General features: G+C 49.9%; 8 protein-coding genes across 8 annotated transcripts; 2 read left to right on the forward strand and 6 right to left on the reverse strand.

Moving 5' to 3' along the window:
- Positions 1 to 316: 316 nt before the first annotated feature.
- On the reverse strand, positions 317 to 5,925 carry T310_0293 (RRNA biogenesis protein RRP5; the record flags this gene model as incomplete). The annotated part of the gene is made up of 3 exons (XM_013476811.1): positions 317 to 889; positions 957 to 5,411; positions 5,461 to 5,925. The coding sequence occupies 3 exons, from the start codon at positions 5,923 to 5,925 to the stop codon at positions 317 to 319; spliced, it is 5,493 nt and encodes a 1,830-aa protein (XP_013332265.1).
- A 376-nt stretch (positions 5,926 to 6,301) lies between these two features.
- On the forward strand, positions 6,302 to 8,559 carry T310_0294 (WD domain protein; the record flags this gene model as incomplete). The annotated part of the gene is made up of 3 exons (XM_013476812.1): positions 6,302 to 6,950; positions 6,987 to 7,120; positions 7,150 to 8,559. The coding sequence occupies 3 exons, from the start codon at positions 6,302 to 6,304 to the stop codon at positions 8,557 to 8,559; spliced, it is 2,193 nt and encodes a 730-aa protein (XP_013332266.1).
- Positions 8,560 to 9,220: 661 nt separating this feature from the next.
- Positions 9,221 to 11,213, reverse strand: T310_0295 (T-complex protein 1 subunit alpha; the record flags this gene model as incomplete). The annotated part of the gene is made up of 6 exons (XM_013476813.1): positions 9,221 to 9,607; positions 9,675 to 10,709; positions 10,766 to 10,870; positions 10,926 to 11,011; positions 11,066 to 11,113; positions 11,171 to 11,213. The coding sequence occupies 6 exons, from the start codon at positions 11,211 to 11,213 to the stop codon at positions 9,221 to 9,223; spliced, it is 1,704 nt and encodes a 567-aa protein (XP_013332267.1).
- Positions 11,214 to 11,503: 290 nt separating this feature from the next.
- On the forward strand, positions 11,504 to 13,858 carry T310_0296 (Proline--tRNA ligase; the record flags this gene model as incomplete). The annotated part of the gene is made up of 6 exons (XM_013476814.1): positions 11,504 to 11,872; positions 11,931 to 12,100; positions 12,161 to 13,416; positions 13,536 to 13,559; positions 13,653 to 13,734; positions 13,792 to 13,858. The coding sequence occupies 6 exons, from the start codon at positions 11,504 to 11,506 to the stop codon at positions 13,856 to 13,858; spliced, it is 1,968 nt and encodes a 655-aa protein (XP_013332268.1).
- Positions 13,859 to 14,779: 921 nt separating this feature from the next.
- T310_0297 (uncharacterized protein) lies at positions 14,780 to 16,609 on the reverse strand (the record flags this gene model as incomplete). Its single annotated transcript, XM_013476815.1, has 1 exon — positions 14,780 to 16,609. The coding sequence occupies one exon, from the start codon at positions 16,607 to 16,609 to the stop codon at positions 14,780 to 14,782; it is 1,830 nt and encodes a 609-aa protein (XP_013332269.1).
- Positions 16,610 to 18,470: 1,861 nt separating this feature from the next.
- Positions 18,471 to 19,562, reverse strand: T310_0298 (uncharacterized protein; the record flags this gene model as incomplete). Its single annotated transcript, XM_013476816.1, has 1 exon — positions 18,471 to 19,562. The coding sequence occupies one exon, from the start codon at positions 19,560 to 19,562 to the stop codon at positions 18,471 to 18,473; it is 1,092 nt and encodes a 363-aa protein (XP_013332270.1).
- A 652-nt stretch (positions 19,563 to 20,214) lies between these two features.
- T310_0299 (uncharacterized protein) lies at positions 20,215 to 21,466 on the reverse strand (the record flags this gene model as incomplete). Its single annotated transcript, XM_013476817.1, has 2 exons — positions 20,215 to 21,089; positions 21,160 to 21,466. The coding sequence occupies 2 exons, from the start codon at positions 21,464 to 21,466 to the stop codon at positions 20,215 to 20,217; spliced, it is 1,182 nt and encodes a 393-aa protein (XP_013332271.1).
- A 1,814-nt stretch (positions 21,467 to 23,280) lies between these two features.
- On the reverse strand, positions 23,281 to 26,544 carry T310_0300 (Phosphatidylethanolamine N-methyltransferase; the record flags this gene model as incomplete). The annotated part of the gene is made up of 4 exons (XM_013476818.1): positions 23,281 to 23,352; positions 23,449 to 23,539; positions 23,609 to 26,216; positions 26,358 to 26,544. The coding sequence occupies 4 exons, from the start codon at positions 26,542 to 26,544 to the stop codon at positions 23,281 to 23,283; spliced, it is 2,958 nt and encodes a 985-aa protein (XP_013332272.1).
- Positions 26,545 to 27,720: the final 1,176 nt, after the last annotated feature.

Genomic DNA, 27,720 nt, shown 5'->3' on the forward strand with positions numbered 1-27,720 from the left:
ACTTTATACCATGTGGATTCTTGTCCCTTTGAATAGAGATTCAGATAATATTGGGAGGTGTTATGGGAAAGCTACATTGCGTAACTAGAATTCGTCAATTCGCCCAAATTTGCTACCCTGGAAAGGAGACTGGATATCCTTAAACAGTCGGATTGGATCTCTGTAAAATGACACATGAAGACGTACGTGTGAAACCATCATCAATTATATACAGGCACAACATTTAGACCCTTCCCAATAATAAAACACCAACACCATCTATGTGGCTAGAATGAACTTTTTTTATTTACCAAGAATCATGCATTTCATTTCACCCTCATTCCCCCTGCAAAGATTTGACATACTCCGCCGCTCTGGCTTTCACCTCCTCGACCATCTTTTCGTTTCCGCCTTCGGCAGCGGCAAGTTTCTCCTCAAACGTCAGCCACTTCTTGAAGAAGAACCGCGCTTGTTTGGCCTTCAACTTCCTCTTTCCTTCCTCTGGCGCAACAGGTCCGTTCTTCTTCGACTGGGACTTGTTGGAACTGCTGATTCCCAGAACGCGATGGAAGAGTCGACGGACTTGTTCGTTGTCCCCGATCTTGATCTCTAGATCCAGTAGCACGTTCCAGAGATCGACGCGCTTGGGGAACGAAGACAACAAGCCCTCAAATATTGTTCGCCCGCGTTCCACGTCTCCATTTGGAGACCGGAACTCCAGCTGGCCAAACTTCGAAGTGACTTCGATATGTGTGTGAGAAGGTAGAGACTGAAGGGCACGGGGAAGCAATGCTCGACCGCGGTCAGGAGCCGCCATTGTGTCGAAGAGGAACGTCGCGTAGTTGATGTAGAACTTCGGCGAATAGAAGATCTTCTTCTTGAGAGCAGTCTGGAAGAGTTCATCGGCTTTCTGTAGCAGAATTGTTAGTGGATTTCTTGATAGACAAATAATATCCCATTGAAAAGAGAAAACCTACCTCATTCTTTCCAGACTGGATGAAGATGCTGATCATTCGCTCGTAGATCTCCTGGGTGTCGTTGTATTGACATGCGCGCTTGAATACCTCCTCCAGAGTCTCATCGTTGCCGTAGGTATTCTCCAAGTTGAGCAATCCCACCCAGACGTTCAACTTCTCAGTCTCCTGACCAATGCTGATCGAGCGAATGGCACGTTCTGCAATTTCTCGTGCCTTGTCCACTTCTCCGAGTTCTAGCTGGAAAGCCATATATTGAAGCCACAGGACTGACGAATCTGGTTCTCCAAGCAGGAGACGTTCATAATCAGCCACAGACTGCGGGCCACGGGCGTCCAAGTCACCCGTCCGGTCGACTTGAATCTCCGGTTTGCGGTGCCGTTTCTTCTTCTTGGTAGCCGCTTCGTTATCGGAATCAGATGGACCTGCCACATCAGCGTCATTGCCGCCAATATTTCCCGTCCAGTCGAAGCCGCCCGCGTCAAGACCCTCAATATCGTCCTGTGGTCTTCCATTTGCCTTGGGCTCATCTTTATCGCTCTCTTCAGCCTCACTCTCACTACCACTTTCTGACCCTGCATCATGCAGAGTGATGCCTTCGTCGCTATCAGCGTCGTCACTCTCAAGGTCGACTCCACCTGCCTCGCTCATCGACACGTCATCATCAGACTCCTTGCCAGCACTACTGTCCACATCCTCTTCGTCTTCGTCTTCAAAATAGGATGCCTTCAGACCAAAAGAGATCTTTTCTTGCTCTAAATCAATTTTCAGAATCTTGGCTTTTACAGCATCCCCTTTTTCGTACAGCTTCCGGGCGTCTTCAACACGGTGCTCAGCCAATTCACTGCGGTGACAGAGACCGCTGACATTTGCAGAGCCATCGACCACTATGAACACGCCAAAGTCTTCCACATTTCGTACCTTTCCGGTCACGATCTGACCAGGCTTTAAGTCTCGAAGTGTGATAGGCGTCTTGTAGTTAGGATCCAAAACAGACTCTTTGAGACTCATTTGTACTTTGTTGGTCTCTGGATCCACGAAGATAATTCTTCCCTTCACCAGCTGGTCCACCTGGAACGCGTCCTTCCACTCTTTGAGGTACGAGTCAGACAGGTCTGAAACACGGACGTAGGCGGTTACATTGTGGCCCAAAGTGACAAAGAGCCCGTTGTCAGCTACTCTCCGTACAAATCCACGGACAATATCGTTCACTTTCAGCTGACTGACTGACAGGATCTCCGGATCTTGGACAGGAAGAGACGAGCTGAGGACCTTCGATGGACGTAATGACAGGTATATTTTCTTGTTAGGTTTATCGATGTCAACGATGCAAGCCCGGAGAACTTCGTTCTTGCGATACATTGACGGATCGGCTTTGGAATAATCATCGGCCATATCTATGAGGTTGACAGCACCAACAAGCGTATCGCTAAGCTGTATGAGTATTTGCTTCTCCGTGACCTTCGTGACCCTTCCTGGTAAGATCATTCCTTTCGAAAGCTTGTCGAGAGACAGTTCCCTGGCAGCTCCTTGTTTCCCTGAAAGATCTAGATGGCCCTTTTCTAGGTCGACCGCTGTGACATGGACCTTCAACGCAGAGCCAACGGGGTAGTTCTTCTCAATGTCGGCCAAGGTGGACAGATCATCAGTTAAGTCAATAGCACGTAGCCGTCCACGCACATTAGGCGATAGATTGACCCAAAGACATTCGTCTGTTATATTATTGATAAATCCAATCCATGATGAACCCACTTTTACTTGGTCCAAGCTCAAAGGATTAGGATCTTCGGCGTTGATAAAGCTTGGTTTAGCAGAAAGCTCGAAAACTGGATGCTTGCCGATACGATGACTGATAGGCAAGAATTTGTGGCTGCGAGCGTCGTGAATTCCGAGAATCCGCACCGGGAGGACTTGTTTGGCTCGAAAGATTTTCAGGGGTTGTTTGCGATCCTTAATATCTTCCCATCGATCAAACACCTCGGATACGTCTATGCGGCCCTGTATGTTGTCCGCCAAGACGACATTGATTTGCGTTTCCTTGACTGAGGCGATTCTGGCTTTTGTGACCTTCCCGAATGTGAAGTCTGCTATTGACTTGATATTCTCATCGACAGGATTCGTGATGAGGTCGTCCACCTTTGGAGCTGGTTTTGGAGCCGGGTTTGTTCGCTCCTTCAGTACCGAGGACGGAAGTTCTTCCGGCTTCATGGTTAGCGTAAACCTCCGGAAGTCTCGATCAATTTGATGGACCGTAGCAGAGATAGGCTGCGATCTGAGCATGCCGAAATCCGGTTGATCAAGATGTTCGTCAGAGATAAGACGCTTCGGAAGAAGCCCGGTGAGGCCGCCAAGGAATTCGACGAAAATTCCTTGTGAAGTTATATTCCTGATGAAACCTGTGACTTGTGCACCTTCTTGAAGGTTTTCGAATTTCCCAGGAAGAACTCCTTGCTTCAGCGCTTTCTTAAGACTTGGTTTGTTTGTCACTTTGATGAGTCGATGTGCTCGTTTGATATCAAGGACCAAAAGATCAGACAGCTTTTGTCCCACCCTGATCTTTGCAAGGGCAGAGCTTTGCTTTGACGCAGAGCTGTCAACAAGATGATGCGCATCTAACCGAGCAATTACACCGGAGTTCTCGAGCTTCAGAAGAACGTCGTCACTTGATTTCTCAAAAACAGTGCCAGTCACGAGAAGCCCAGGGTGAATTTCATCAAAGGCCTCTCTGTAACTTTCCGAAAACGTCGAGGGATCCTTGCAAGAGACAACTAGCTTACCGAGAGAAGCATCCACACTTAACGCGTGGACATTGACGACCTGGCCTTGTCTAAAGTGCTGCGAAGGATCTTTGATGTAGGCCTCACTCATTTCAGAGACGGGGAGGAACCCTCGTATTGAACCGTAGAATTGAACCACAGCGCCGTGGGGTTGAATATTCACTATCGTCCCTGGAGACTGGGCTCCAGGCACGATGTCATTATAGTCTTTCCAGATGGCGGACTCACTGTTGAGAAGACTCTTCTTCAGGGTCAGTCGTATTTGACGTTTTTCGAGGTTGACAGAAAGAACCCTGGCCGAGACCGTCATGCCTTCCCGAAACTTCTTTTCGGGGTGTTGGAGCTGCGCGTCTGCAAAGTGCATCGGCGGCACCAATCCAGTGATACCATCCGCTAATGACAGAATTATTCCATCAATGCCATTAGGCCCGATTATGAGTTTCTCGATCTTCCCTTTGACGACGGCACCGACTGTGACGTCCTCGAGGCGGATAAATGGCTGATCAATCACGCTCCTTTCAAAGGACAAGAGGAAAAGATTATCTAACGCGTTGTAACCAATGATTCTCGCTTCATGAACTGAGCCAACCTTAAATGGTCCCTGTTCCGAAGAAATGGACTCAACGGTTCCATCAGAGACTTTGGAAACATGGACAAACCCTAAATGCTTCGAGGACCCGATTTCCACGTAGAGTCCTAGGCCTGGATCCACTTTGACGACTTTGGCATCGGGTACAATTGCTGCTATTGCGGGGGCTGGACTCGACGGAGTCGAACTATGGTCAGCAGCGGTGAACTTCAGGATGTGATCCAAGACCGAAAAGCCGACTTTGAAAGGTTCAGCAGCCGGGAAAGTACAAATGATCCGGCCCTTGATTTTTGCACCGTTATGGTACTTCTTGGTGAGGTCAACGGCCCCCGAGTTTGCGCCGGAATGCACTAGATCGACAGTCGAATCCAACAGGCCCATGATTTTCCCGACCATTCCGTTGGACGAGACATCGGTGAGGAGAATCTCTGCCGCTGTTCCTGGGAGATAGGAATTGATCGTGGGCGCGGAGCTTAGATAGTGAGACTTCTTGATCGATGCAGCGGTTCGAAGGTTGGCGGAAAGCTTGACGACAGTTCGACTAGCGTTGAAGCCCGTGATAATACACAGAAACACTGTTCCTTCCTTGATGCTCGAATAATCCACAGCGGGATCGACCTCCTTAGAAGACATAAAAGCTTTCATGTCGGATTCCTCTAGGCCAAGATCCATGACCAGCCCATGGTCCTCGACGCTCACGACCGAAGCTTGGACAATAGTGTTTTCGACCAGATCAGACTTCGAAAGCCCGGAATTCGTTTGTCTTGGATCAATTGAAAGCTCGATCCTCTTTTTGCTCTTGGCTGCTGCGGTATCCGTGGCCGCGCTCCCTGTGGAGGTGACGTAGGCTCGCAGGTATTGACCCAGGTGGAAATATGCCTTCAGATCCAGAGTATTTTCTTCTGATTCATCGCTTTCATCCTCTTCGTCGTCTTCTCCCTCATTTAGAAGCTTCTCAATCTTCTGGTCCAAGCCCTTCGAGATCGACGTAAGCGGGACGTAGCCAGTAAGGTTGTTGGGCAAGGCAAGACCGATATCGTGGGCGTTGATGCTGGAGACCTGGCCTAATACCATAGTCCCGGGAACAATGCGCTATGAAAATTTAGCACAAGAAATATGCATCTATATCTGGGATACGTACCTTGAAGCTCAGGCCTTCAATGCGCACGCCTTGCTTGGCGGACGTTCCCTGATCCTCTCGCTTTTTGCTTTTTGCCTTGCGGGTCTTCTTCGTCTTAGAAGCCCCCTTTTCTGTATCCTGCATCTCAACATCGGAAACTGCGTCTTCATCCTCGAGGCCATCGGCCGCCTTCCCAGAGCCTTTCTGTTCAAATAGCACGTCGCGGGTTGCCTGTATCTGTATTTGTTTCCGCTCGAGGGGAGTCAAAACGCTTCCGCCGCCACGGGGAAAAGATGGTTCTTCGTCGCGAACCACCGAAAGCTCGGATGCCTTCTGAACAGCGCTGGCGGATGGCTCCTTCGAGATGTCGGAAGCTCTGCCATTCTGCTTGCTCTGGTCTTTCTTCTTCTCATCCGCACCAACGCGAGCACGCTTCTTCGTGCTGGAATCATCTCCAGCGGTGCCCTTGCGCTTGATTGGCGCCATATTGGACACAAGATACGAGTAGCCTGAGAAAAAAGCTCCCAAGGCTGCTCTGTCGGTCTTGGATCGTGCGGAAAAAGTGCGGGCGGCCAAAAAATTCTAAAAATGTTCAGGCGGAGAGAGCATCACAGCGCCTGACCGCCTTCCGCTGCGGGGCTAGCTTATCTACCTAACGCAAGGCACTCACCGCCTGCCTGAAAGCAAGGCTCGCGTCACGAACAGGCACGCTACACGGCCGCGAGACCCGCGACGTGCTCCGCTCCCAGTGCTGGTCCCGCCATGCCTCTGTCCTCTCCTACAGAAAAGCAGCCGCTCTGCTCTGCTCCCTCTCTCGCCTCACTGTCAATGCGGAGCACCAGCTAACATCCTTCCATGCACAATGGAAGGCTCTCGTGGTCTCACTGAGATTCCACGTTCAGATCCTGTTCACCTCCCTTCGTCTCAGGAAATCCCATCCTCCCCACCGTCAGTTGTCTCGGAGGCTGGCACTCGACGCAAGCCCAAAAGACCACCACCAGTTACTCCCCGTTCGTTCAAAAGGTTTTTCACGCCGCGATCTGCCCTCAATGCTGCAAATAACACCAGCAACGTTAAGACAAATCGACAGGCGTTGGGGGAGATCAGCTCTCCAACCCTGAATCGACGGGGCCCTGCGTTCACCAAGGCGTCGATTGATGGACACCATGGTGCTCCCAAGAACCCTTTCGCGGAGCTTGCAAGGACTCCAAGCCGAAAGAGAAAGCTTTCGTTTTCTTCTCCAGGTTCCCCGCAACAATCGTCACCGCTCAGGAAGGTCCGCGTCGCAACTGGCGTCGACGATGATCGAGTTCTCGAGAAGACTGTCGGAGAGATTGAGATCGGTCCTACAATTGGAGTTGAGGAGCCAAAGGCCGGACACATCGCGAGCGAGGTCCCTTCAGTCAGACCTTTGCGTCGATCCAGAGCACTGGGGACGTCTGGAGAGCTATGTCTTCGCAGTATTTCTGGGCGTATGAATGGGGTGATTCATCGAGCTAATTACGGCATTGGTTTGTTTTGAAGCCTTCCCCATATACAAGGAGTAGCGTTTAACAGCGTCAACCTGCAGGCTGGCAAGATCAAACGTCCAATTTCTATTCTCGTCCGGATGACCTCCATCCCTGCGTCAGCGTCGCAGGGGAACGTCTCGCGCTTCCCTTCTGTGCTGCGTCTTGTAATAGTGAGTAAACAGTGTTTCTCGTCTTATAGCTACTGATATTGACTTCTTATCAAGCCAATTCTCTGGTCGCTGTGGGAGACGAAGAAGGAGGAATCCGTCTTTTGGATTCGGCAAAAGAGGACAAGAACGGCTTCTCTAAGGCATATCTGACCTTCCGCCCGCACGTTAATGCTATTATGGATTTAGAGTTTTCTTCAGACGATATATTCCTGGCAACGGCTTCAGGGGATCAAACAACACTAATTATTGACATGAATACCCAGAAGCCGATCTATTGTTTAGCCAACCACGTTTCCTCCGTCAAGCGGGTTCAATTCCAGCCCGCATCAAACAACAAAGTCATTGCGACCTGCAGTCGAGACGGAAACGTCAATATCTGGGATCTAAGGTGCAAGGGCTACGAGAATCCTTCGTTGCAGGTGCGATGCTCTCTTGCATCAGATGCTGACGAAGGCCCTTCAGCTCTATCACCCAAGATGAAGTACCCACAAGCAGTAAACAGCATCCACGGTGCTCATGCTTGGATGTCTCGTACGTCAAAATCCGAACGGTCTGAACCCCAAGTTGGGCGTGCAGATGTCACAGTCACTTCCCTAGCATTCCTTAACCCTGGCCGTGAGAATCTATTCGTTACGGCTTCTGAAGCTAATGCCTGTGTGAGACTCTGGGACTTGCGCACTGCTTATAACATCCGCCGGGGTCGACCTGTTCCCCTCTCGACAACCCGAGAGCCAGACAGCCATGTGAAATACCGATCTTTTGGAGTGACTTCGATGGCTTTGAGTGGTGACGGATCCAGATTATATACTCTCTGCCGAGATTCGACCGTGTATGCATATTCCACCTCGCATTTGATTCTTGGAAGCGCTCCAGAGCTGGTCTTGAACAGCACTTGCCCGCGACGCTCAGGCGGTCCTGATAAAGAAGGTCTCGGACCCTTGTACGGATTCCGTCATCCCCGTCTGCAAGTTTCCTCTTTCTACGTCAAAACCGCTGTTCGACCTGCCCGGGGTGACAAGGAGGAAATGCTTGCTGTCGGCAGCAGTGATCATTGTGCAATCTTGTTCCCTACTGACGAAAGATATCATTCTGGCGCAAGGCTTAACAATAAAGTTGATTCTTCGCCAGATACTCCTCCAATCGTTTCTCGATCCGGCCTTCGTCGTACGAATTCCGGAGTCGGTCTGTCTGGAAGGCTGGAAGACACAATTCCCATCTATCAGGCAGGTACCGCTTTAGTCGGAGCCCACAAGAAAGAGGTCTCTGCGGTCTCATGGACAGTCAATGGCGAGCTAGTTACTGTGAGCGACGACTACAGCTCTAGATGCTGGCGTGAAGGACCCGCTGCACGCGATTTACGAGCTGGAGAAGCTGATGGTAGACGATGGTGCAGTGGTTGGGCTGAAACGCCTGACTCATACAATGACGAGGAGGAATGAATGACTTTTACGAGGAATGGAGCCTTAACTGCATCGCGTCGACCCTTTTTCATACCCCTATTTCTTTTCCCCCTTTCATATAACAGCATCACAAGTCCTAGCATGGCATGGCGTTTTTTTTTCTCGGGCATTAAACAGCATGGCGTTTTCGATCCTGGGTCTGAATGTAGGGAGTTTATTATCTGTTTTTTGTCTCGTTTCGGCTGAGCTTTAGAACTCGTCGATTCTCAAGGGGTCACTTTCTCGCATGGTGCGCGATATTGCATGCATGTACTGTATTTCTGCTACAATTTTCGGCGTTCGAATTCAGTTGATCATGTTTAACTGGCATTTCTGTTAAAAGAGAACTCCATTGTAGGCCCTGAGTGATCTTTTTCTTTACGATCAACAAAGAATGATCATTTAACCTATGTAAATGTTGAATAAGACCTATTGGATGGATGATTCCAATAGCAGTTCATGTGGTGAGTGCATGACTTCGCTGGGTAAAGAGTAAAGATGGGCAAACTAGGATTCGATGTAGATAAATAACTCTGGTGGATATGGACAGAGGTTGCAATTTTTCTCACAATTGAATTGGGAAAAATTATATGTTGCTTCGTCACTCCTCTTCTGCTGAATCCTGTTCCTAAATTAGATTACGTCTTGGCTTTTGTTTCCCTTAGTGGTCATGTCCGTCGTCCTCGGCCTTCTTCTCCGGGTCAAGCTTGATCATGGTGTCAATCCGCATGATGGCAATGCACGCTTCGACCGCACTCTTCAACTGCTTGACCTTGCTCATGCTGGGCTCCAGCACTCCCGCCTTGATTGAGTCCACCACACGGCCCCTCGTCAGGTCGAGTCCGTAGTTTCGGTACGTCTTCTTCTTGGCTATGGCCTTCTCCTCCTCATTGGCATCCCCTTCCTGCACACGCTGCGAGATGGCATGACGCACACGCAGCTGTGCCACGAGTTCCGAAGAGTCCTTGGCCGCGTTGACGGCCAGTGTCTTGGGAATGATAAGGAGGGACTGCGCGAATTCACCGATGGCTAGTTGCTCCCGAGAACTCTAGAAAACGAAACAGGTCAGAAAAGGAAAACCTAAAAAAAAGAACCAAGAACGCTGGGATACATACCACCGTCACAGCAAATTCCTCAAGGTAAATGTGAAGGGCTGTTTCCACGGCACCACCTCCAGGAACGATGCTGCCGCTCTCCAAAGTTCGCTTCACGGCGGACAAGGAGTCATGAACAGAACGCTCCATCTCATCCAGCTGGAAGTCATTAGGTCCTCGGAGAATGATCGACGCGGATGAGTGAGCTTTGGTTCCCTTAATAAGGATACACTCGTCATCTGATATGCGTTCTTGCACCACCTCCTCAGCGTGTCCGAGATACGAAGCCTCGAACTTCTCGTCGCCATTCAGATCCGAGAGCGTGCTCACAAGGGTAGCTCCAGTGGCCTTCGCTATCCGCCTCAAATCCTCCTTCTTGCACCGTCTCACAGCCATGGCTCCCCTCTCGACGAACATCTTCAATACCATGTCATCGATACCCTTCGTGGTGAGTATAACGTTGGCTCCGGCCTTGAGGATCAGCTCAACCCTCTCCAAAACGATACCGGACTCCCGCTCTCTGATCTTCTCAAGCTGATCGGGGTCGTCAACCGTGATTTGGACGCCAAGCTTCATCCTTTCCTTTTGCAGATTCATGTCAAGACAAGCGATTTTCGCATCTGTTATCCGAGTTTTCATTGCCTGAGATGCAACGGTGCAGTTGAGAGCGTATCCTTTGACAAGAATGGACTCCGTAGCACTCTTGCCGTGAGCTTTAAGCACGTTTACAGCCTTGACAGGGTATTTGACCTCGTTCTTCTGGTTCGTTGTCTTGACCAAAAGCATCGCATCCACGACCATATTGGCGAAGAAGTCAGCATCTGCACCAATGATTTTGCTGGACATCGACGTTTTTGCGATGTTGATTAAGCTCTCCCGGCCCAGGTTCTCAACTTTCGTGCTGATGTTCTCGTTCATGTACTTGACAGCTTCTCGAAGAGCTAGCCGGTAGCCGTTGATGATCGTAGTAGGGTGAATCCGGTTCTTCATAAGCTCATTCGCTCTCCGGAGGAGTTCTGACGCGATCAAGACGACGGATGTAGTACCATCTCCAACCTAAATAGTAATCAGTAGGGAAACATGACAGATGCCGCAGGACGTTTGATCTGTACCTCCTTATCCTGCTGTTGAGCCAAATCCACTAGGATCTTGCCTGCAGGGTGTTCGATATCCAGAAGACTCAAGATAGTGGCTCCATCATTTGTAACCGTCACATCCTTCACATATTGTCAATAAAATGAAAACCCCAAGTCAAGGCTGTAACCGTCTTACCCCGATGTCGTCCACCATCATCTTGTCCAAACCGGAAGGACCGAACGAGCTTTTGACCACATTTGCGATGGCTTGTGTCGCGAGCACTGCATAGATATTAGCATATCGATGAAGAGCCCAGACCTATGAATTCCACAAACCATTTTGTTCTCGTACATCGGCGCCGCTAATTTTCTGCCCGCCGAGAACTGTGCGAAACCGTCAGCTATGAGTCCAGAGTGAGAGATGCCAAGCGAGGGACTCACATAGAGTGCCCGCATTTCGCGGCTGTTCAAAAATGCCGGCCATCTTTGCAAGAACGCTGGATAGGAGGTGTGTACTGTCTGCGAAGCTCCGACTTGGGATTCCAGGCGTTTCCTGCGGGACAGTTGAGGAAGCGTGTGGCGCTAAGAATTCTGCCGCCCAAGGCGGTCTGGAATTTTAATCTACATCCCACTTTAACGAAGGGAAGCCCCAAAACAGTCATTCTCGTTCGAAAGCCACATTCGCGCTGAGCCACCAGCGCGTCTTTGTTCTTTGAAATTTCGCAGAGATAAGAAAGGCTCCTCGACGTACTTTGTAGTCTTTTTTTCGCGAAAATGTCGACCCAGGACGCGAAGGTGCCGGTCGAAGGCGCGACGCAAACGCTGCCTGACCGCACTCAAAACCCCGCCGAAGATAAGGCTGCCCCCGAGGGCGAGATGTCCAAGAACGCCGCCAAAAAAGCCGCGAAACTGGCAAAACAGGCGGCGGACAAGGAGGAAAGGGCAGAAAAGGATGTCAACAAGGGATTAAAAGCAGAGGCCAAGAAGGCTTCTTCCAAGACGCCGAAGAAAAAGATGGAGGGTGCTGCGCTCATTGGAATAGATGTTGCAAAAGAAGACGATTTCGCGGGATGGTACCAGCAAGTCCTTACTAAAGGAGACATGCTGGACTACTATGATGTCTCTGGATGCTTTATTCTCAAGGTAGGCTTCTTTTGTTGCCATTGTCGATTTTGTGCTACATAATACTGATTTGCTCTAGCCCGCTTCGTATTTCATCTGGGAGACCATCCAGAGCTGGTTCAATGACAAAATTAAAAAGATGGGCGTCCGGAACTGCTCTTTCCCTTTGTTCGTGTCGGAGGATGTGTTGCAAAAAGAGAAGGACCACATTGAAGGTTTTGCCCCTGAGGTCGCGTGGGTTACTCATGCGTACGTCTACTCTCAAATATTCCATAATGCCAGAGAAGGAGGCTGACATTACTATCTCAGAGGCTCGACTCCTCTGGAAAGGAAGATTGCAATTCGTCCCACGTCGGAAACGGTCATGTACCCATACTATGCCAAGTGGATCAGAAGCCACCGTGATCTCCCTCTTCGTCTGAACCAGTGGAACTCTGTCGTTCGCTGGGAGTTCAAGCACCCTCAACCCTTCCTACGAACCCGAGAATTCCTCTGGCAGGAGGGTCACACTGCGCATCTGACAGAGGAAAGTGCTGCAGAGGAGGTTCTGCAAATTCTCGATCACTATGCGCATGTTTACGAGGATCTCCTTGCCGTCCCAGTGGTCAAGGGAAGGAAAACTGAAAAGGAGAAGTTTGCGGGTGGTTACTATACTACTACAGTTGAGGGATATATTCCTGCCACTGGTCGTGGTATCCAAGGTGGAACGTCCCATTGCCTTGGTCAAAACTTCAGCAAGATGTTCGGTATCACAGTGGAGGATCCCTCTTCCAAGGAGGGCGAGAGGAAGCCGCCGTTGTACGTTTGGCAGAACTCCTGGGGCCTTTCTACCCGTACCATTGGTGTCATGGTCATGATCCACAGCGACAACCGCGGTTTAGTTCTTCCACCCCGCGTTGCGGAGATCCAGACCATTATCGTTCCGGTCGGTATTACGGCGAAGACCACGGATGAAGAGCGCACGAAGCTGTATTCTGAAATTGATGACCTGGTGGCTCTCCTCACTGCCGCTGGAGTTCGTGCGGAGAGTGACAAACGAGAGGGCTATTCTCCTGGCTGGAAGTTCAACGACTGGGAGCTTAAAGGCGTGCCAGTTCGTCTCGAGTTTGGTCCTGGTGAGTCGGCGGGCCAGTATGTCACCGCCGCCCGTCGTGATATTCCAGGCAAGGATGGCAAGACCACCATCCCGATCTCGGAACTGAGCACTGCCATCCCCAAGCTGCTGGACACTATCCACAACGATCTGTTCAGGCGTGCTGACGAAGAGTTCCGGGCTCACCGGAAGATTATCACCAACTGGGACGACTTTGTTCCGGCGCTGAACGCGAAGAACGTCTGCCTGATCCCGCACTGCCTTACGGAAGAGTGCGAGGACCAAATTAAGGAGATGAGCGCTCGTAAAGCGGAGGAGGACAGCGGCGAGCCCCAGGATGCACGGGCGCCCAGCATGGGTGCCAAGTCCCTCTGCATTCCGTTCGACCAGCCAGAGGGTATCATACCGGGAGTGACCAAGTGCACCAACCCCCATTGTACAAAGCTGGCTGAGAAGTGGTGCATGTTTGGACGTAAGTTGAAGCCTCATCTTCTCTTCCCACGTCTTTTCAAGCATTTTCTTGGTATTCCTCTTCGATGACCTATCTAACTAACTTCGGATGCGTAACTAGGCTCCTACTAAACCGAGCAGACATTGAGACAACGTTAGGTAAAGGTAATAAGAAATCATTACCTACATACACCTTGCGAATGAAGCTACGATTTTCATTATATTTTTTTCTGCTCTTTGTCGCTTATATGTAAGCAGAGGAACAAATGAATGGAATGAATGGAGATGATGAACTTCCATATATTTTTTGTGTTCAGAGTCACAGGGAGTTTGGGAGTAGGTAAGTAGGAGTTAGTTACCTAGGCAGGCAGGCAGGCTACTGCTACTTCAGTGCCAGTACCAGTGCCAGTACCAGTATACCAGTTGTTTTCGGAAGTCTGGTTCCATTCTATTCCAAATATTAAGAGCAGCAAGCACACAGATATAGCTAAAAAAAAATATCAATGATTCCCCATGATCCTTCCTGTGTTGTGTGTTTCTCTCGGTACCCTTTGCAAGATACTCTACATTATGCTTGTGAGAATGGCTGGGTAAGTGAAAGAAAAATAAGGAGAGAAAGAGAACAACAAAAAAAAAGGAAAAAAATAAAGAGAGAATTTTTTTACCCTAGCCCCCGCCGTGTAATGAGAAAAAAAAAATCTATCCAAAGATGATATCCACCTTTTTCCCAAGGAGATAAAATGCCTTTTTGTAGCCACGATGGACGATGAACAGACTGGGGAAGGTAAGAAAGAGTGTCTGTCTATGGATGTAAAAAGAGAAAAAAAAAATCATATAAAAAAAATACACACAAGGCAAGGAATAGAGAGAAAGAGGGCTCTTCTGTTGAGCTTGGACAGAAGTGAATAGAGGAAGAAAAAAGAATAGAGAAAATAATCAGAAGGAATGGAAAGAACGGAAACCCCATTTTGGAAATAGCCATGGCTCGATAACATTCCGCGCCAGCAAGCCGAAGATTGACTTGACCAGCTTGTTCCTCATAGCTGTGGTAGTTCCCTGGTGTGAAGGCTGCTTCTCCGAAGCGGGATGGGTCTTTTGCTCGTTTGCAATGGAGGGGTACTTTGTGATCGGTGAATTTCGAGCCTTTCAATGATGCCCTTCCCTTGCTGACTTTCTGGGAGGCAGTGATGAGTTCGAGGTTAGTAAGAGGCTCCGTCGCATTCAGGATATATGTGACATTATTGTCGTCAACGGCTGTTATCTGCTCTGTATGACGTGGCTTGTTCCCCCCGTTGCCCCATGTCATATTAGGAGCCAGAAACTGCCGGCTATCTCGATGATTTGGCTGATGAACTCGTAGTTGGGGGACCGGAGGACCACTAGTCTTAGGTCTCGAAAAATCCCTCAATGCCTGGGCTGGGCGGAACCGGGTCCGATTTCCTCTTCAGATGATGTTTAAAAAAGGGTCGCTGATGATGATTTTCAGCAGGGACATCCGGAGGCCTCGTAGTGGCTGGCCCCGTTGTTTGCGGGTCGTTTGATTGGAACGTCCGAATCCAATCAGCCGAAGGAGGTTGGGCATATGTATGCCTTCTTTTGGCTCGGGAAGATTGGTTTTCTCGTTTGGGTGTTTTGTCCTGGCTCTTGGGATTATTATTTGTTGACGAGAGACTCTTCCCCCTCCGGCGAATGGATGGCGCTTTACGAATCAGTTTTGAGAATTGACTTTCCCTTTCTGCTGAATTTCTGGCCGATCTTGAAGGCCCTGGAGGCGGTTGCAATATTTCCTCCTCGAAGCCTTCCTGGGATGCCGGCGGAGTAAACGGAGGCCCTTGATCAGGAACCGGGACGCGGCGGAATGCATCGTGAGAATTGATTTCGCGGATTATGGCATCTTGCAGAGTCTCAAAAGTGGGATTAGGGCTCGTGGCCTGGGTGCTTATATAGGCTTGTTTGAACATGTTCATAATCTCCTCCACGTTGTAGCTGGGTGACTGCTGTGGCGGTGGTGTGAGGGGACTGGGACTCGCGGCTGGCAATGGACTGTTCACGATCTCGGCGATACTGGCGTTTTGAGCGATTGAGGGATGGTCGGATATTTGCGGTTGAGCCTCACAATGTTCTATTTTGATCGCAGGCTTCTGTGAGGATGCCAGCTCTACATTTATCGAGAGGTCCCGCGCCTTCCTTCTAGAAGCTGGTCGGGAAGAATCTGGTCGGCTTGCGTCTCGTCCAGTGTCGTCTGGGCTTAGTCTTGCAGAATCTCGAGTCTGGGTTCTTTTCGCATCCTCCTTGGCAGCCTGTTCATCTCCTGGACTTGGTGAGACGTGCACCATCTCGGGTCTGTCTGTTGACTCATTTCCCGCTGAATTGTCCGAACCGCCAGAGGCTGAAGTAACCAAAGACCTCCGGAAGCCACGATCACCAGACAGGTTAGGCGCTGAAACCTGCGGCCGTAGAGTCGTCTCGGTTCTGCTCAGAGACCTTGTCCCGACATTGTCCTCAGGAGACTGAGAAGTATGATGTAAATTCTCGAAAGAAGAGCTCGTCCGTGGTGTGCCGTGTAGCTCTCGATTCCTCTGGCCGCGACGCATGGATTCTGACCCAGGCACATGACCCGTCACAGGCTGAGATTTCCAAGCTTTTTGACTTGACTGCGAGCTTCTGAGCGAAGCATTGCTTATGGACTTGGCAATGTTCCGATCCGCCACGTCTTCTTGGTATATCTGCGATACGATCCGGGAGTAGGCATTTCGTTCGGGGGTTCGGTGCGGTGGGGATTGCAGGTTGCGATCTGCGACATCTTCATTGTACGGGGTCGTAGGGGACAATGATTTCGAGGGCATCCGATAACGATGCGACGAAAACAAGGCTTCAATGACATCGACATGCCTTGGAGCTCGTGTTGTCCAGGCATCCGTAGAATTGTAACGGAGCTGGGATATTGAAGACAGGGGTCTAGAGCGAAACTGCTCGTGTAATCGCTCAAACTGTCTCTCTATCCCAAGGAAATGATGATTGGCGTCCAGCCTAGCAGCGTGCTTCAGATCAGGGGAGAAAGGCGACCTGGCCCCAGGAGTCGAAGAGGCCGCAGACGCAGCGTAAGAAACATCGCTCGAGCCGGACGATGAATTCAGGTCTTGGGCTGCAGGGCCTCTTGGATCGTTCCTTCCAGAACGCGGGGAAGTGTTGAAGAACTTCTTCAAGCCCACCATGATTGACGCTTCAATGCCAAAGTACCATTGACCAGGTAGTCGACTAAGTCATGGAGCGCGTGCTGTCGCTATTGAAATTCTAAGCCGTCTGTCTTCTGCGACCCTGAGAGGGTACCCAAGATAACAATGACCCGAGCGACGCCAAAGATAGATACTTTGAAGCTCGACCCGTGCAAGGGGGAGAAGGAATAAAGAACTAGTAATCAGACCAAGACATGTCCACCAGCATTCAGGTCGGCATTGGGAAACAAAGATTGACGCGAAGGCAAAAAGAATGAAACAACAGAAAAGACCCCGACTGTCGACCGTTGCGACGCACGTGTGTAACCCGTGTCAGAATGCCACAAGGTTATCACCAACGAAATGCGCATTGGGAAACACAAATGTTTTAAGGCGGGACCTGCCCAAGCAGCGCGATAATCGGGGAACGCGATCGAACTGCTTTAGTGTATGCGCGGTCGCTGTGGATCGGATTGACCCTTGTGCTGGATCCAGGGGCAGATTGGCCGGTCCTTGGCCCTTTCCCGCCGTGATGGGTGAGAAGGCGATCGAACCGCCTAGTCCCTCTTGCAGATGGACAATTAATTTATCGGGATATCTAGCACGAAAGCGATTAGCCAAACCCTGGTGCGGTTCGCCGGACTGGAGAGCAGGGCGCTGCAGCCTGTACGTGACTTGCAAGCACTCCCTAGCGTCTCCATTCGGCGACGCCAATGGGTGGGAAACGGAGCAGGATGCAGCACACCCGGGAGATTTGTCACCTCAACGGCCCAAGCACGGGCGCCTTCTGGACCGTGTGGCCGTCGCCATGTTGCGAGGCACACGAGACGGCGTGCCGTTGCTATGCTGGAGCGGGTTAGTGACAGCTGCGAGGGGACTTACGATTGGCGCGCGCTCCGGTTGATCGTCCCCGAGCGGAGACGGACAGGCTGTTTGCAAATCTGTACGGAGTACAGAGTATGTCCCATACATTGCCAAGTGCAAATCGGCCTGCAAGGGCCGCCCAGTGGAGGCCAGCTCTTCAGCCCCATCGACCATCAGCTGATAGCAGGAAGGACGATAAGAGGGGCTGACGTTGCAACTTGCAACTTGGGGCCAGGATCTAGCACGACGGAAGATGCTTCGAAACGGCTTCTACGCCTAAGGAGCAAAAAGAGTTCAGGAGAGGCTTCGTTAGCCAACTTAGCAGGGCCCAAGAGAAAACAAACTTCTCGCCAGACAAGATGTGGGGGAATTATTAGTCCGCATGGGCCCATCGACCCACCGTTCGCCGAGCAATCGTGCGCACGCGCCTCCCAAGTACACAAGCATACGCTATAGGCAGGGATTATGCTCAACGCGAACGCAGTCTTATTGTTCTTTTTTTAATTTTAATCTCGGAGCCCATTTGACTTTGCGACAGCTTGGCTCAGAGAATTGACTCCCGCTGTCATCGATTCGTCACCTGCGGAGGCTCTCCGAGCAACGCCTGACCGTATGGCAGTTCTGTCCTTAAATGTACACGTGCAATAGCAACGCTCTGGGAGCTCTTTCCTAGGCTACCAAGGAGTTCTAGACCTTGCACTGTACTCTGTACTCGGTACACATACTGCTAGTCTCCCTCTATCCTGGAGAAAACCAGTTCATAGGGATATAAGAATCTTGTAATAAGCTTTATTATAGATGAAACTAGGATCTCATTTTAGCCCTTTTCTTTCCCTTTCCTATATCTATCCAGTACAGCTGTTATTGAGATTGTCATGCCATGATCTCCTAGGAGGTGCCTAGACGAAGCGGATACAGACCAGGACCAAACCCCACACCAGCACACCAAGGGAGGTACTCCGTTTCCATAATTAACTTCACACGGCTCGCTGTTAATTTAACAGTACGAATTATGATCAATAACCGCCAAGTTCGGCTGGTCGAGACGTCGCAGAGCCCAGCTATAGGCGGGTTTCTCGTCGATTGACATGAAGCTTTCTCTCCGGGGAGCCAGGGGCTCTAGCTCTAAAGTAGAGGCTGATGCTTGGTGCGGCCAGTCTGTCGCCTCGTAACAATAACTATCCGGCATGTCCGCGTTTTGTAAATCGCCCAGAAAGGAGTCAAACAACTCGTCTCCAAAGAGATAAACGTCCTGTTCGCTGAGACTAGCGGGGTCGACGTCTGCTCCATTACCAACCGGAGATGCTTGGACGGAGCTTGCTCCTGCAGTATTTGCGTTTGACGTCCCTTCCGGGGGTTCTTCGCCAGTGAGATCGACCATCTGGGGTTCCGAAGTTCTCTGAGCGGCAGTCACACTCACACCCCCAACGATACCAACTTTATTGTCCGTCATGTGCTGTTCTTCGTTCGACCTCTCGCGTCCAGTCGCTGTTCCTGTTCGTTGTGCTGGTGATAATGCCTGATTGGAATGCCCTTCTCCAGTCTGGCTGGAGATGTCAGGGTTCTTGTCATCGCTCCTGACTGATGCACGCTCATGGTTTGACGTTCTCCCTAACACGCAGGACGTCCCGGCTATCCTTCGTTTCTTCATCAATGGAGCATCGTCGTCGGAGCTCTCGTCTGCATTCAAGCCACCACCATCACCACCACTATCATGGTCCTCGGTGAGATCGATATGGACGGGGTGACTGCCGTTGTTAGAATGACCTGTCACTCGACAGGACAAGGTCTGAGTTTGTGTGTTCTTCTGGGCTGCTCCTTGGGGCATTCGATATTCAGGTCTCTGCAGTTGCTTGGAGCCGGTCGCCTCAGAATCTGTCTTCTCTGTGCCTCTACTGGCCGGCTCTGGTGCTGGAGTCTTTGTCGCCGTGTCAGAACTGTTCTTCTCGATTTGTTTCTTCAGCCGTGCAAATCGCCTACGAGCCGCCGAGGGAGTGACGTTTATCACCCTGCTGACCGCATGAAAATCGATCTGGACAGGTCTCCTGTCAATACCACAAACCCCGTGGGACAGAGACTTCACTTCCATGAAAGGTCAAGGCTGTGTACTAACCGTCTTATAGTCAGATTTCTGGAGACAGACATATAGAAACCAGAGATTCACGTCGGGCTGGGCTTTGGACGGCATATGCGGCGACGGTCAATTTCAGAAAGGAGTCCCAAGGATTTCGAAACGAGAGTCAAGATTAGAAGAGAGGAAGAAATAGATTTCTTGTTTGTTCAGAGAGGGTGCATGAGGTAAGGGTAGGAGAGAATTCAGGATCTTTTCTGAGGATGGAGGAAGATAGTGATAGTAAACAGGTTTGCAGTTGGATTTACAAGATAACAGGAAGACAGTAGTCTGACCAAAATTATGCCATGCAACAGACTAGTGCAGAGACTAATTGACCTTCCTTTCAGATTGACCAGAGAACACAAGTCTGGAAGAGAAAGGGCCTTTGAGAAGAAGATGATGATGTGAAAGTCATAATTCTTTAGCAAACAATGCAACAGAACGTCTATTCAATGCCTCATGAAAGCAGCCTGGATGCTAGAGATAATAACTCATTCATTATTGACTCCCGATACTACTGCGCGTAAGCCTCCCAGACAAAGAAAGCTGTAAACCCACATAAGTCATCGCATCAATATGTGTCGGGAAGTGGAAAGGTACCAAAGGATGAACACCTAGACTTTTCTTTTCATATCTTCATTTCAACATCTGAATCACCTTTTGTAGCCTTGAAATTGTGTGTCCCAGCGGTCATTTGTCTCACAAACCTCTCTCCTGACTCCCTGACAGCCTCGGCCAGGACTGTATGAACACCACGGGCTGCATCTACAGCGCCATCGATAATAGCTTCATGACCGGAACGCTTGTCCCCTCCACTCAGCGCAACGCGTGACGTGTCTCCCTTCAGCCACAGCTCTGTAATCTCATCTCGACCAGGCATATAGGCCACCACACAAGCAGCTACAATCTCCCGGTGTTCAGATGGATCTGGATCCAGCACAAGTTTTGGAGCTTCATCTGCTTTGTCTGCTTCCTCAGCACCTGGGTCCTCCGCGACAAGGGCAGCTACACCCCCTGCAACAAGATCGAGACAGTCGATTCTGGCATCTGCTATTGCGGCAGAGGCGGCTGTGATGCAACCTGCAAGGACGTTCATCATCCCCCAGGATGCGTCCTGGGAACCAGGAGCATCGCCCCACCACCGGTCATCTGCGGCTTCCAGTACTGTGATCGTTACGTCCAGAGCGCTTTTCGGCCAGCGTTCGGCAATGATGGCACCTCGAATGGCGGTCTCGAGATGCACGCCAAGGTCCCTTTCACTGGCATCGCGAATATGACCTTTCCGTCTGCGGGCGGCAAAAGGCGCGTATTTGACGTGCGTGGTTAGGAGTAGATTCTGCGAGAACGGCGCAGAGCGAGGGAGAGGTTTTGGCCCGTGAACCGTGCATGCGATCTTAAGTGCAGTTGAGGGTGCAATCAAGGATTTGGTGGAGAGCGATCTTGACGGCTCGATTTCGAGGTATGCAGAACCGGTAGCGGAAGGGATCAGACCGGTCTTCAGAACTGTAACGCGAAAAAAAGATTGTAAATCAGAAGCCTTAGAAATAGTAGTGGACGTATATATGGAACTTACATATTTTTCTCAGCTCATTAGGTCGTCTTGTGCGCTGAGGTCTCTCTACAGCGGCGCCTGTTGCAGACCGCAGCAGGGACGCAAAGACTGGCGGCCTTGTGCCGCTGGGCGGCCCATTGATTCTTCTTCTGTCAGTCATCCCACATAACCTGGCATCCTGCAAAGCCTGCCTGAGGAGCAGATTACGCCAGAGAGTGCGAGGCCTACGTCTCGATGGCCTTGGTGATGCGACCCAGAAACGGAAATCTCCAATTTTGAGGGATGTTTGCACTGTTTGTGGTGGTTGTGGGGCAGCAAGCGGCGGCATTTTTCACAAACAACCGCGAGGTTGAGCTTTTTCTCTTCCGCACAAAGTTGTCTTGCCTGTAGCTTTTCTTCAACAATGTGCGTGGAAGATTGTGACTGCTATCGTCCGTAATGCGAGGGACAAAGAAAGAGTTGGTCAATCTCTGACACACGAACTACTAACTTTGTAAGTATCCTGCGAGATTTTTTCCCCCTGAGCACTTCGACCTGCAGGAGGAAATTTATAACCAAAAGGTTCAGTTCTGGCGACACCTCCATGAGCCATGAACAACATGCACTACCATCTGACTATAGCCTTTATCCCTGATTCCTGATCATGCAGTCATTCCTGTCCGACGCAGGCTAACTAGGTATTGAAGACAGGAATTAGGTTGCAACGACTCAACGGTGTCTGGTGCTGTGATACACAGATTCTTGTAAAAAGGTAAGACTATTCCATCACTTTATCTATAATCTGGCGACGCATTCTATGATGAATTCCTTTCTTTCAGTTCTGCTTCTGCAAGCTCATTGAAGAAAACCATTTACCATACCAAAAACATCCTGATCTTGTCGTCTTCAATAAAAGCATCTTTTACTTGAGAACTTGCCGGAGTTTCAGCTGCTGACAACGTCACACAAAAACAGGTCCTTTTAAAAATATGCATTCCCAGGATTCGTAAAAAGTAAGCCAACCAACGTTTTTTCAACTGCGGACGGCCTTACACATTTAGAAACCCCCCTGGTCTATGATGACAACGAGTCAATCCATTCAATGAGTCTCCAGTTATTGGAGCGCCCTCCTCTTGAGCATGTGTCCAGAAAGCGTGCCACGCAGCGTTGTATCTTCTCTTCTCAGCAGCAAAATCTCGGCAGTCTCCCCGATACCGGACTTTTCGAGGGTCCATCATCATTCGAAAGGGATGATAGGTTGTGGAGTTTCTTTGTCGGGAACCTATTGTTGCTGTTGTGTTCAGAAAGGATCATTCGCTGCGCCCCTAGGCGTGCTTTTTTTTTCCTGGAAATCGCATGCTTGACGCTGTGCCTATCTCTGCTTCAGTCCATGCATTCGCCCGTTTTGGGCGACATGGGCTTTCGGAAGTGGGATTGGGCAGGGGATGGGATGAGTAAGCTTGGCTTTGCTGAACAGATGACTTATTTATAAAAAAAATGATATATCTTCTATCTTGTTTTTTATATAAATGCCGTCTCGCATAATCCGGCCCAGTCCGGTCTGGTCTGCTCTGGTGCTGGTCTGGTACTGGGTCGGAGAAAGATCAATGTCGAGCCTGAGGCTAACGTTGAAGATGTGGAACAACAGGGTAATTATTTATTGCTCGCCATTCCTTAGATTTTAAATAGTGTAATCATTTAATTTTTATTCATGCATTTCCATCTTGAACCTTGATTTTCAAGTTATTACTTTTTTAGGCATTGCTATAGTAGTATTCTGGATGAATAAATTCGATCACGGATGAGACACAGGAAAAGGAGTACCTTTTTTTCAATCGAAAGCCATGTCCCTTCAAGCTTTGGAAAAAAAAATCGCAGCTTCATTTTGATTTCTAACACATCAATTAGTTCATTATTGATAACTCTGTCAATCAATGCCCAACATTCTTCTTCCATTCGTTCCTCATGCGCCTGAGCGCTTCTAAACTATAACATCACAGAGAAGTTTCGTGTATCTGCATGTACGCTAGTGAGGGGTATTTTACTTCAAAACGCTTCTACTTGATTTCTTTTTCTTGTTGCCCATTTTAATAACGGAAGAGGGATCGGAAGGTTGGATTCGGGGTATGTAGTGAGAAGTCTAGGACTGGAACTCCATGGCTTCTAATCCTTCGATGTCGGGGTTGTCGTTCCTCTCGATCTCGACATGCTGTAGGGAGCCTGTGAAGTAGAAAACTAATTAGCGTTTTATAGCTCGAATGAAATTTTTTTTGTAACAGCATTTCCAGGCAGATGTGTTTTGGGGGATAGCAGGGTTGAAGGATTTCATACCAGAACTTTCTTTGCGTTACATATTCTCCATGCCAGATTGCGAACATTTCCATCAGCACGGACGACTTCAGGAGCAAATTCAATGCCAAACCTGACAGGACAGAAACAGTCAGTATCAGTGGCTGTCCCTGTTTAGGGAAACCAATGACGCCCAACTCACATCTGATGCACTGCGAAAACAACCCGTTTAGCGTACTTGCTGTCTCTGTCAACGAGACTTCCAAAGCGCTCGTCAACAGTCTCCGGGGCAATCTCAGGGTCACGGTCGAAACAGTTGCGAACGACAGGCAACAAAGCGGATTCCACCGCTGCCTGAAACACACCATGATCGTCAACCTCAATATCGTCCTCGTCGAACCGACCGATTCTAATTTCGAAAGGTCTGGAAATCGCCATAACATTATGTTTGCCGTTGTGGTGGTATCGGAACTCAAACACTCCTTGCGTCCAGAAGAGCTTGTCGCCTGAGAAAATCATCTCCCCAGATGCAAGGTCGCGCTTTTCGCCGTCTTTGCGGTCGGAAGCAGAAATGATAACGTCGCTGCTGACCAGACCCTTTTCGCATGTCAGACTGTCATAGGAACCCTCGTTCGTTGCGATCCATCGTCCCTGCGACGAGACCCGCGTGACTTCACGCGAGCTGTTATCAGTAACCATATATAGACCGACCCAGTCCTTCTTGCTATGATTGAGAGGCGCAGTCCACTTGACTTTGATTGGAGCTCCATATTCAAAGATCAGGTTCTTCGGATCGCCCCTTCTGTCAGGAGGCCCGCGAGCGTTGATGCCTTCCTTGCCGCTACCACGTTCATTTTCCGCAGACGGCGATGACTCGGTTCCCTCAATCTCCAGAGAGTAGTCCTGGAGTTCATAACCCGCGACGTCGTCATCAATGCGGGCAATGGTGATCCGTGCGGGATATTTGTGGAACAGAGCCGTTGCATCCTGCACAAAAGTATTGACGCCGGCAGCCAGCTTTGGCCGAGCTGATTCCAGAAGCTCCTCCACGAATTCAAAGGACTCATCTACCATCCGGTCTACACTTCCACCAAGCTGTTTGAGCGGTGGAGGCAGAGATCGCTTCAGGCTCTTCACCAAGCCTGCATCCCGCCGCAGGCTTCGGCCGTACAGTTTTTGCATATGTGGGCGTTCAACCAGCTGGATGAAGGCTAGGCTCAGAATGTGGCTAAGGAGCGCTAGGAAGACGATCGCTCCACTGCTTGTGATCAAGGCTGCGCCCCACACGCCAGCAAGACCAAGAACGCGTTCAGGATTGTTCAGGAAGCGATAGATACCACTGTAGGTCAACTTTGATGAACCGTCGAAGAAGAAGTCTCCAAAGAACCAGCCGAACTCCCCCAGCGACTCATAGATGCTGACTGAGGTCCAAATCTGCAGGGCGATCAAACCGGCTCCGATAATATGTTTCAGTAATACCATGTTACGGCTCCAGTCGGTAGGGAAAGTGTACATCTTCCACGCCGCGGCGATGAAACTTGCATAGCATAATGTCATGCTGAGATGGTATGAGCCCTTCCACTGGCGCCATGCTTCTTCGGGGCTATCTCCAAACTTGACGAAGTGTCGGGTCCACGCCTTGTACTTTGATTGCCGGTGGAGGATATACCCTATGACACCTGAATACCAGATTCTCCAGAAGGCAGCGTTGAGTACAAAAAAGAATTGATAGACCGGCGTGGAAGGGGTGACGGCGGTCAGGATGAAGATGAGCAACTGGATCAGGATCACGGAAGAATCTGTCACTCTATGAAGATCCAAGTTGTGCAGACCCAGCAGATTGTGGACTGGGGAGGGCTGAGGGAGTTTGTCGCTGGCGGCTGGTGCACTGGACGATTCTACCCCATGCGAGGTTGCGGAACCACCATTCTGGTCGGCATGGCGCTTGCGAGGGGGCGGGGGGTTGTATGTCTTATCAATATGAGGATTCTCAACAAAGACCAAGAATGCAAATTGAGCTGCATGTGCGAGAATGGAAATGATAAGCACTTTATAGCTCGCAGCCATCAATGAGATTCCGTAGTAACCGGCATATCCGACGGAGTACATCGGATGCGGTGCCATTTCAAACACGCCGTCGAACGTCAATTCTTGGTCAATAAGGAAGAAAAAGTCACCCCAATACCAGGCGAAGTCTTTGACAACTCTGTGCGCATCCAGTTTCACCCAGAGATTGAAGAGAACCAAGATCAGACCTGCCGCCCATCGAAGCCCCGTCATCAGCAGGCTCTCATCCTCAGGGCGGCCACCACAGGCTACTGCAAACAGACAGTATGAGATGAAGTCACACATCAAGATGACATCCACGACACGCCTAAAGACCAACCAAGTATTATACTCAATCGGGGCATTGTCAAACGAGTAATCTTTCGGAATCATGGTCTCCATGTCGCGCTTGAGGAGGTGGTACAATTTCGGATGCGGGTTCTTCCCGGTAGATGGGTTGATGAAGACCTTCGACTTCTCCGCCCACCTCACCAATGTCCTGTGATTCGACTGATTGTGGAGCAGCCAACCGATTCCTCCATTGTAGGCAGTCCGCCAAAAGGCATAGATAGCTGCAAAGGCCGGGATCCTCGCAGAGGCAGGGAGAAGCCAAAAGGCCACAAAATGTAAAGCCAGAATGGCCAGAACGATCATGTCGGAGAGGTTCTTGGGCTGAGTTGGCGACAAAAGCTGCGATACCATGTCATGTGTTGGGGGGACCGTGAATACTTGGATGTTACATATTGTCAGCTTCCAGATGTCCACTGTATATACAAGAACAGCAACAAGTATCAAGAGCATGTGATAGAGCGCAATAGTGGAGGGAATAGTGGGATCGGTCGGGCTTGATGCTTTAAATCCATACAGCTTTATCAGAAAAGTAGTGGTGGCATAAGGCTACTTACTGGTACCGTCTGGTGTCCTGCCAAAGGTTTTCTTGGTCTTCCCATCTGTGTTTGTTGCAGCTGCATTATTGCCAGAGCTTGCTACAGCTCCGTCCACAGCACCAGCATCAACATGCTGCGAGGTTGCAATTCGCTCACGCAGGCCCTTATCTGGACGATGAGCACCTGTTGTGCGACTGCTGTCCATTGTGGTAGGGAATTGAGACAGCAATGGATGTGCAACAATGTCAATAATTCATGTGAAAGAAACTGTGGGAATAGGATACGAGTTATCGGGTAGATTGGCTTGTGATTCTCAGCACGGACCCTACCTAAATATCTATAGTGGTTAGTGCATTAATTAGTTTGCCTTAGTACTTGGCAGGTAGTAAACTGTTGAGCAACACAGAACCTTCACATTGACCGGCTGGGTCAACTGCAGTGCTTTAAAAACCTGGAGGAAGGGAACTTAGGGAAGTCTCTTACCGATTCGGAACCGAGACGACTTTACGGAGTAAGTGGTGGAGCCCGGAGGTAAATACCAGGATCAAAGTTGGAGATGTTTTAGCGCTGTGGTCCACTGAAGTTGACAGAAGTCCACAGAAATCGCGTGCGCATTTACCCAACAAGAAACGAACGGTTATTTACTTCTCCAGCACTCCATGTGTAATTTAATCTGTCTCCTTTGGTTATGAAGTCCACACAGATGCGGGGATGGGCGGGTGGCAGAGCATCAAAAGTAGAGAATCACAGGCATGCAACAGGTTTCGGTGTGGGGAACCCTTGCCCTCGTCATGGCCAGGTACGCTGTGAGAATGGAGGGGAAATAATGGCTTCGACTAGGCTGCTGCACCTGCAGAGTCGTGCAGATGTTGATTGATTCTTCCGCGCCAGGCGCCGGAGACTTGGCCATCCCTGACGAGCAGAGGGCGCAGGGAAATTCCCCTGCGTCGACTGGGCATTGACGTCATCACCTCACGTGCTTTGCCAGCATGGCATTTCCGTTGATGATTACCTGATCAATCGCCGCCAAAATAACTCTTTCGCGCTGTTTTCGAGGCCTTTGCACATCATCCTCCATAATGCTTGCCGCCTTAATGCCAACCGACCAGATCACATAATGTAAATGGAGGTTGTTTTTGAGAGAGAATGGTCATTTTGAGCTTTGCTGTCTTTACCCGTTTATAGCCTTCCTCCCCCTGCTAATTTTAGTTATTTAGCTTATAACTGCCAGCAATAGAGGACCCTGTCCCTAATTTTTTTAATTTTTGATCTATTTTAATTGAAGACATTGGGCCAATATATCTAACTCTCTAGAGAATCCCCTGTGGACTGTCTGGTTCTCCTCATTCCTTTATCTCTTGATCATTCCATCCTTCTATGT

This window comes from Rasamsonia emersonii, assembly GCF_000968595.1.
Source record: "Rasamsonia emersonii CBS 393.64 chromosome Unknown ctg1118621759674, whole genome shotgun sequence".
Classification (NCBI taxonomy): Eukaryota; Fungi; Ascomycota; class Eurotiomycetes; order Eurotiales; family Trichocomaceae; genus Rasamsonia; species Rasamsonia emersonii.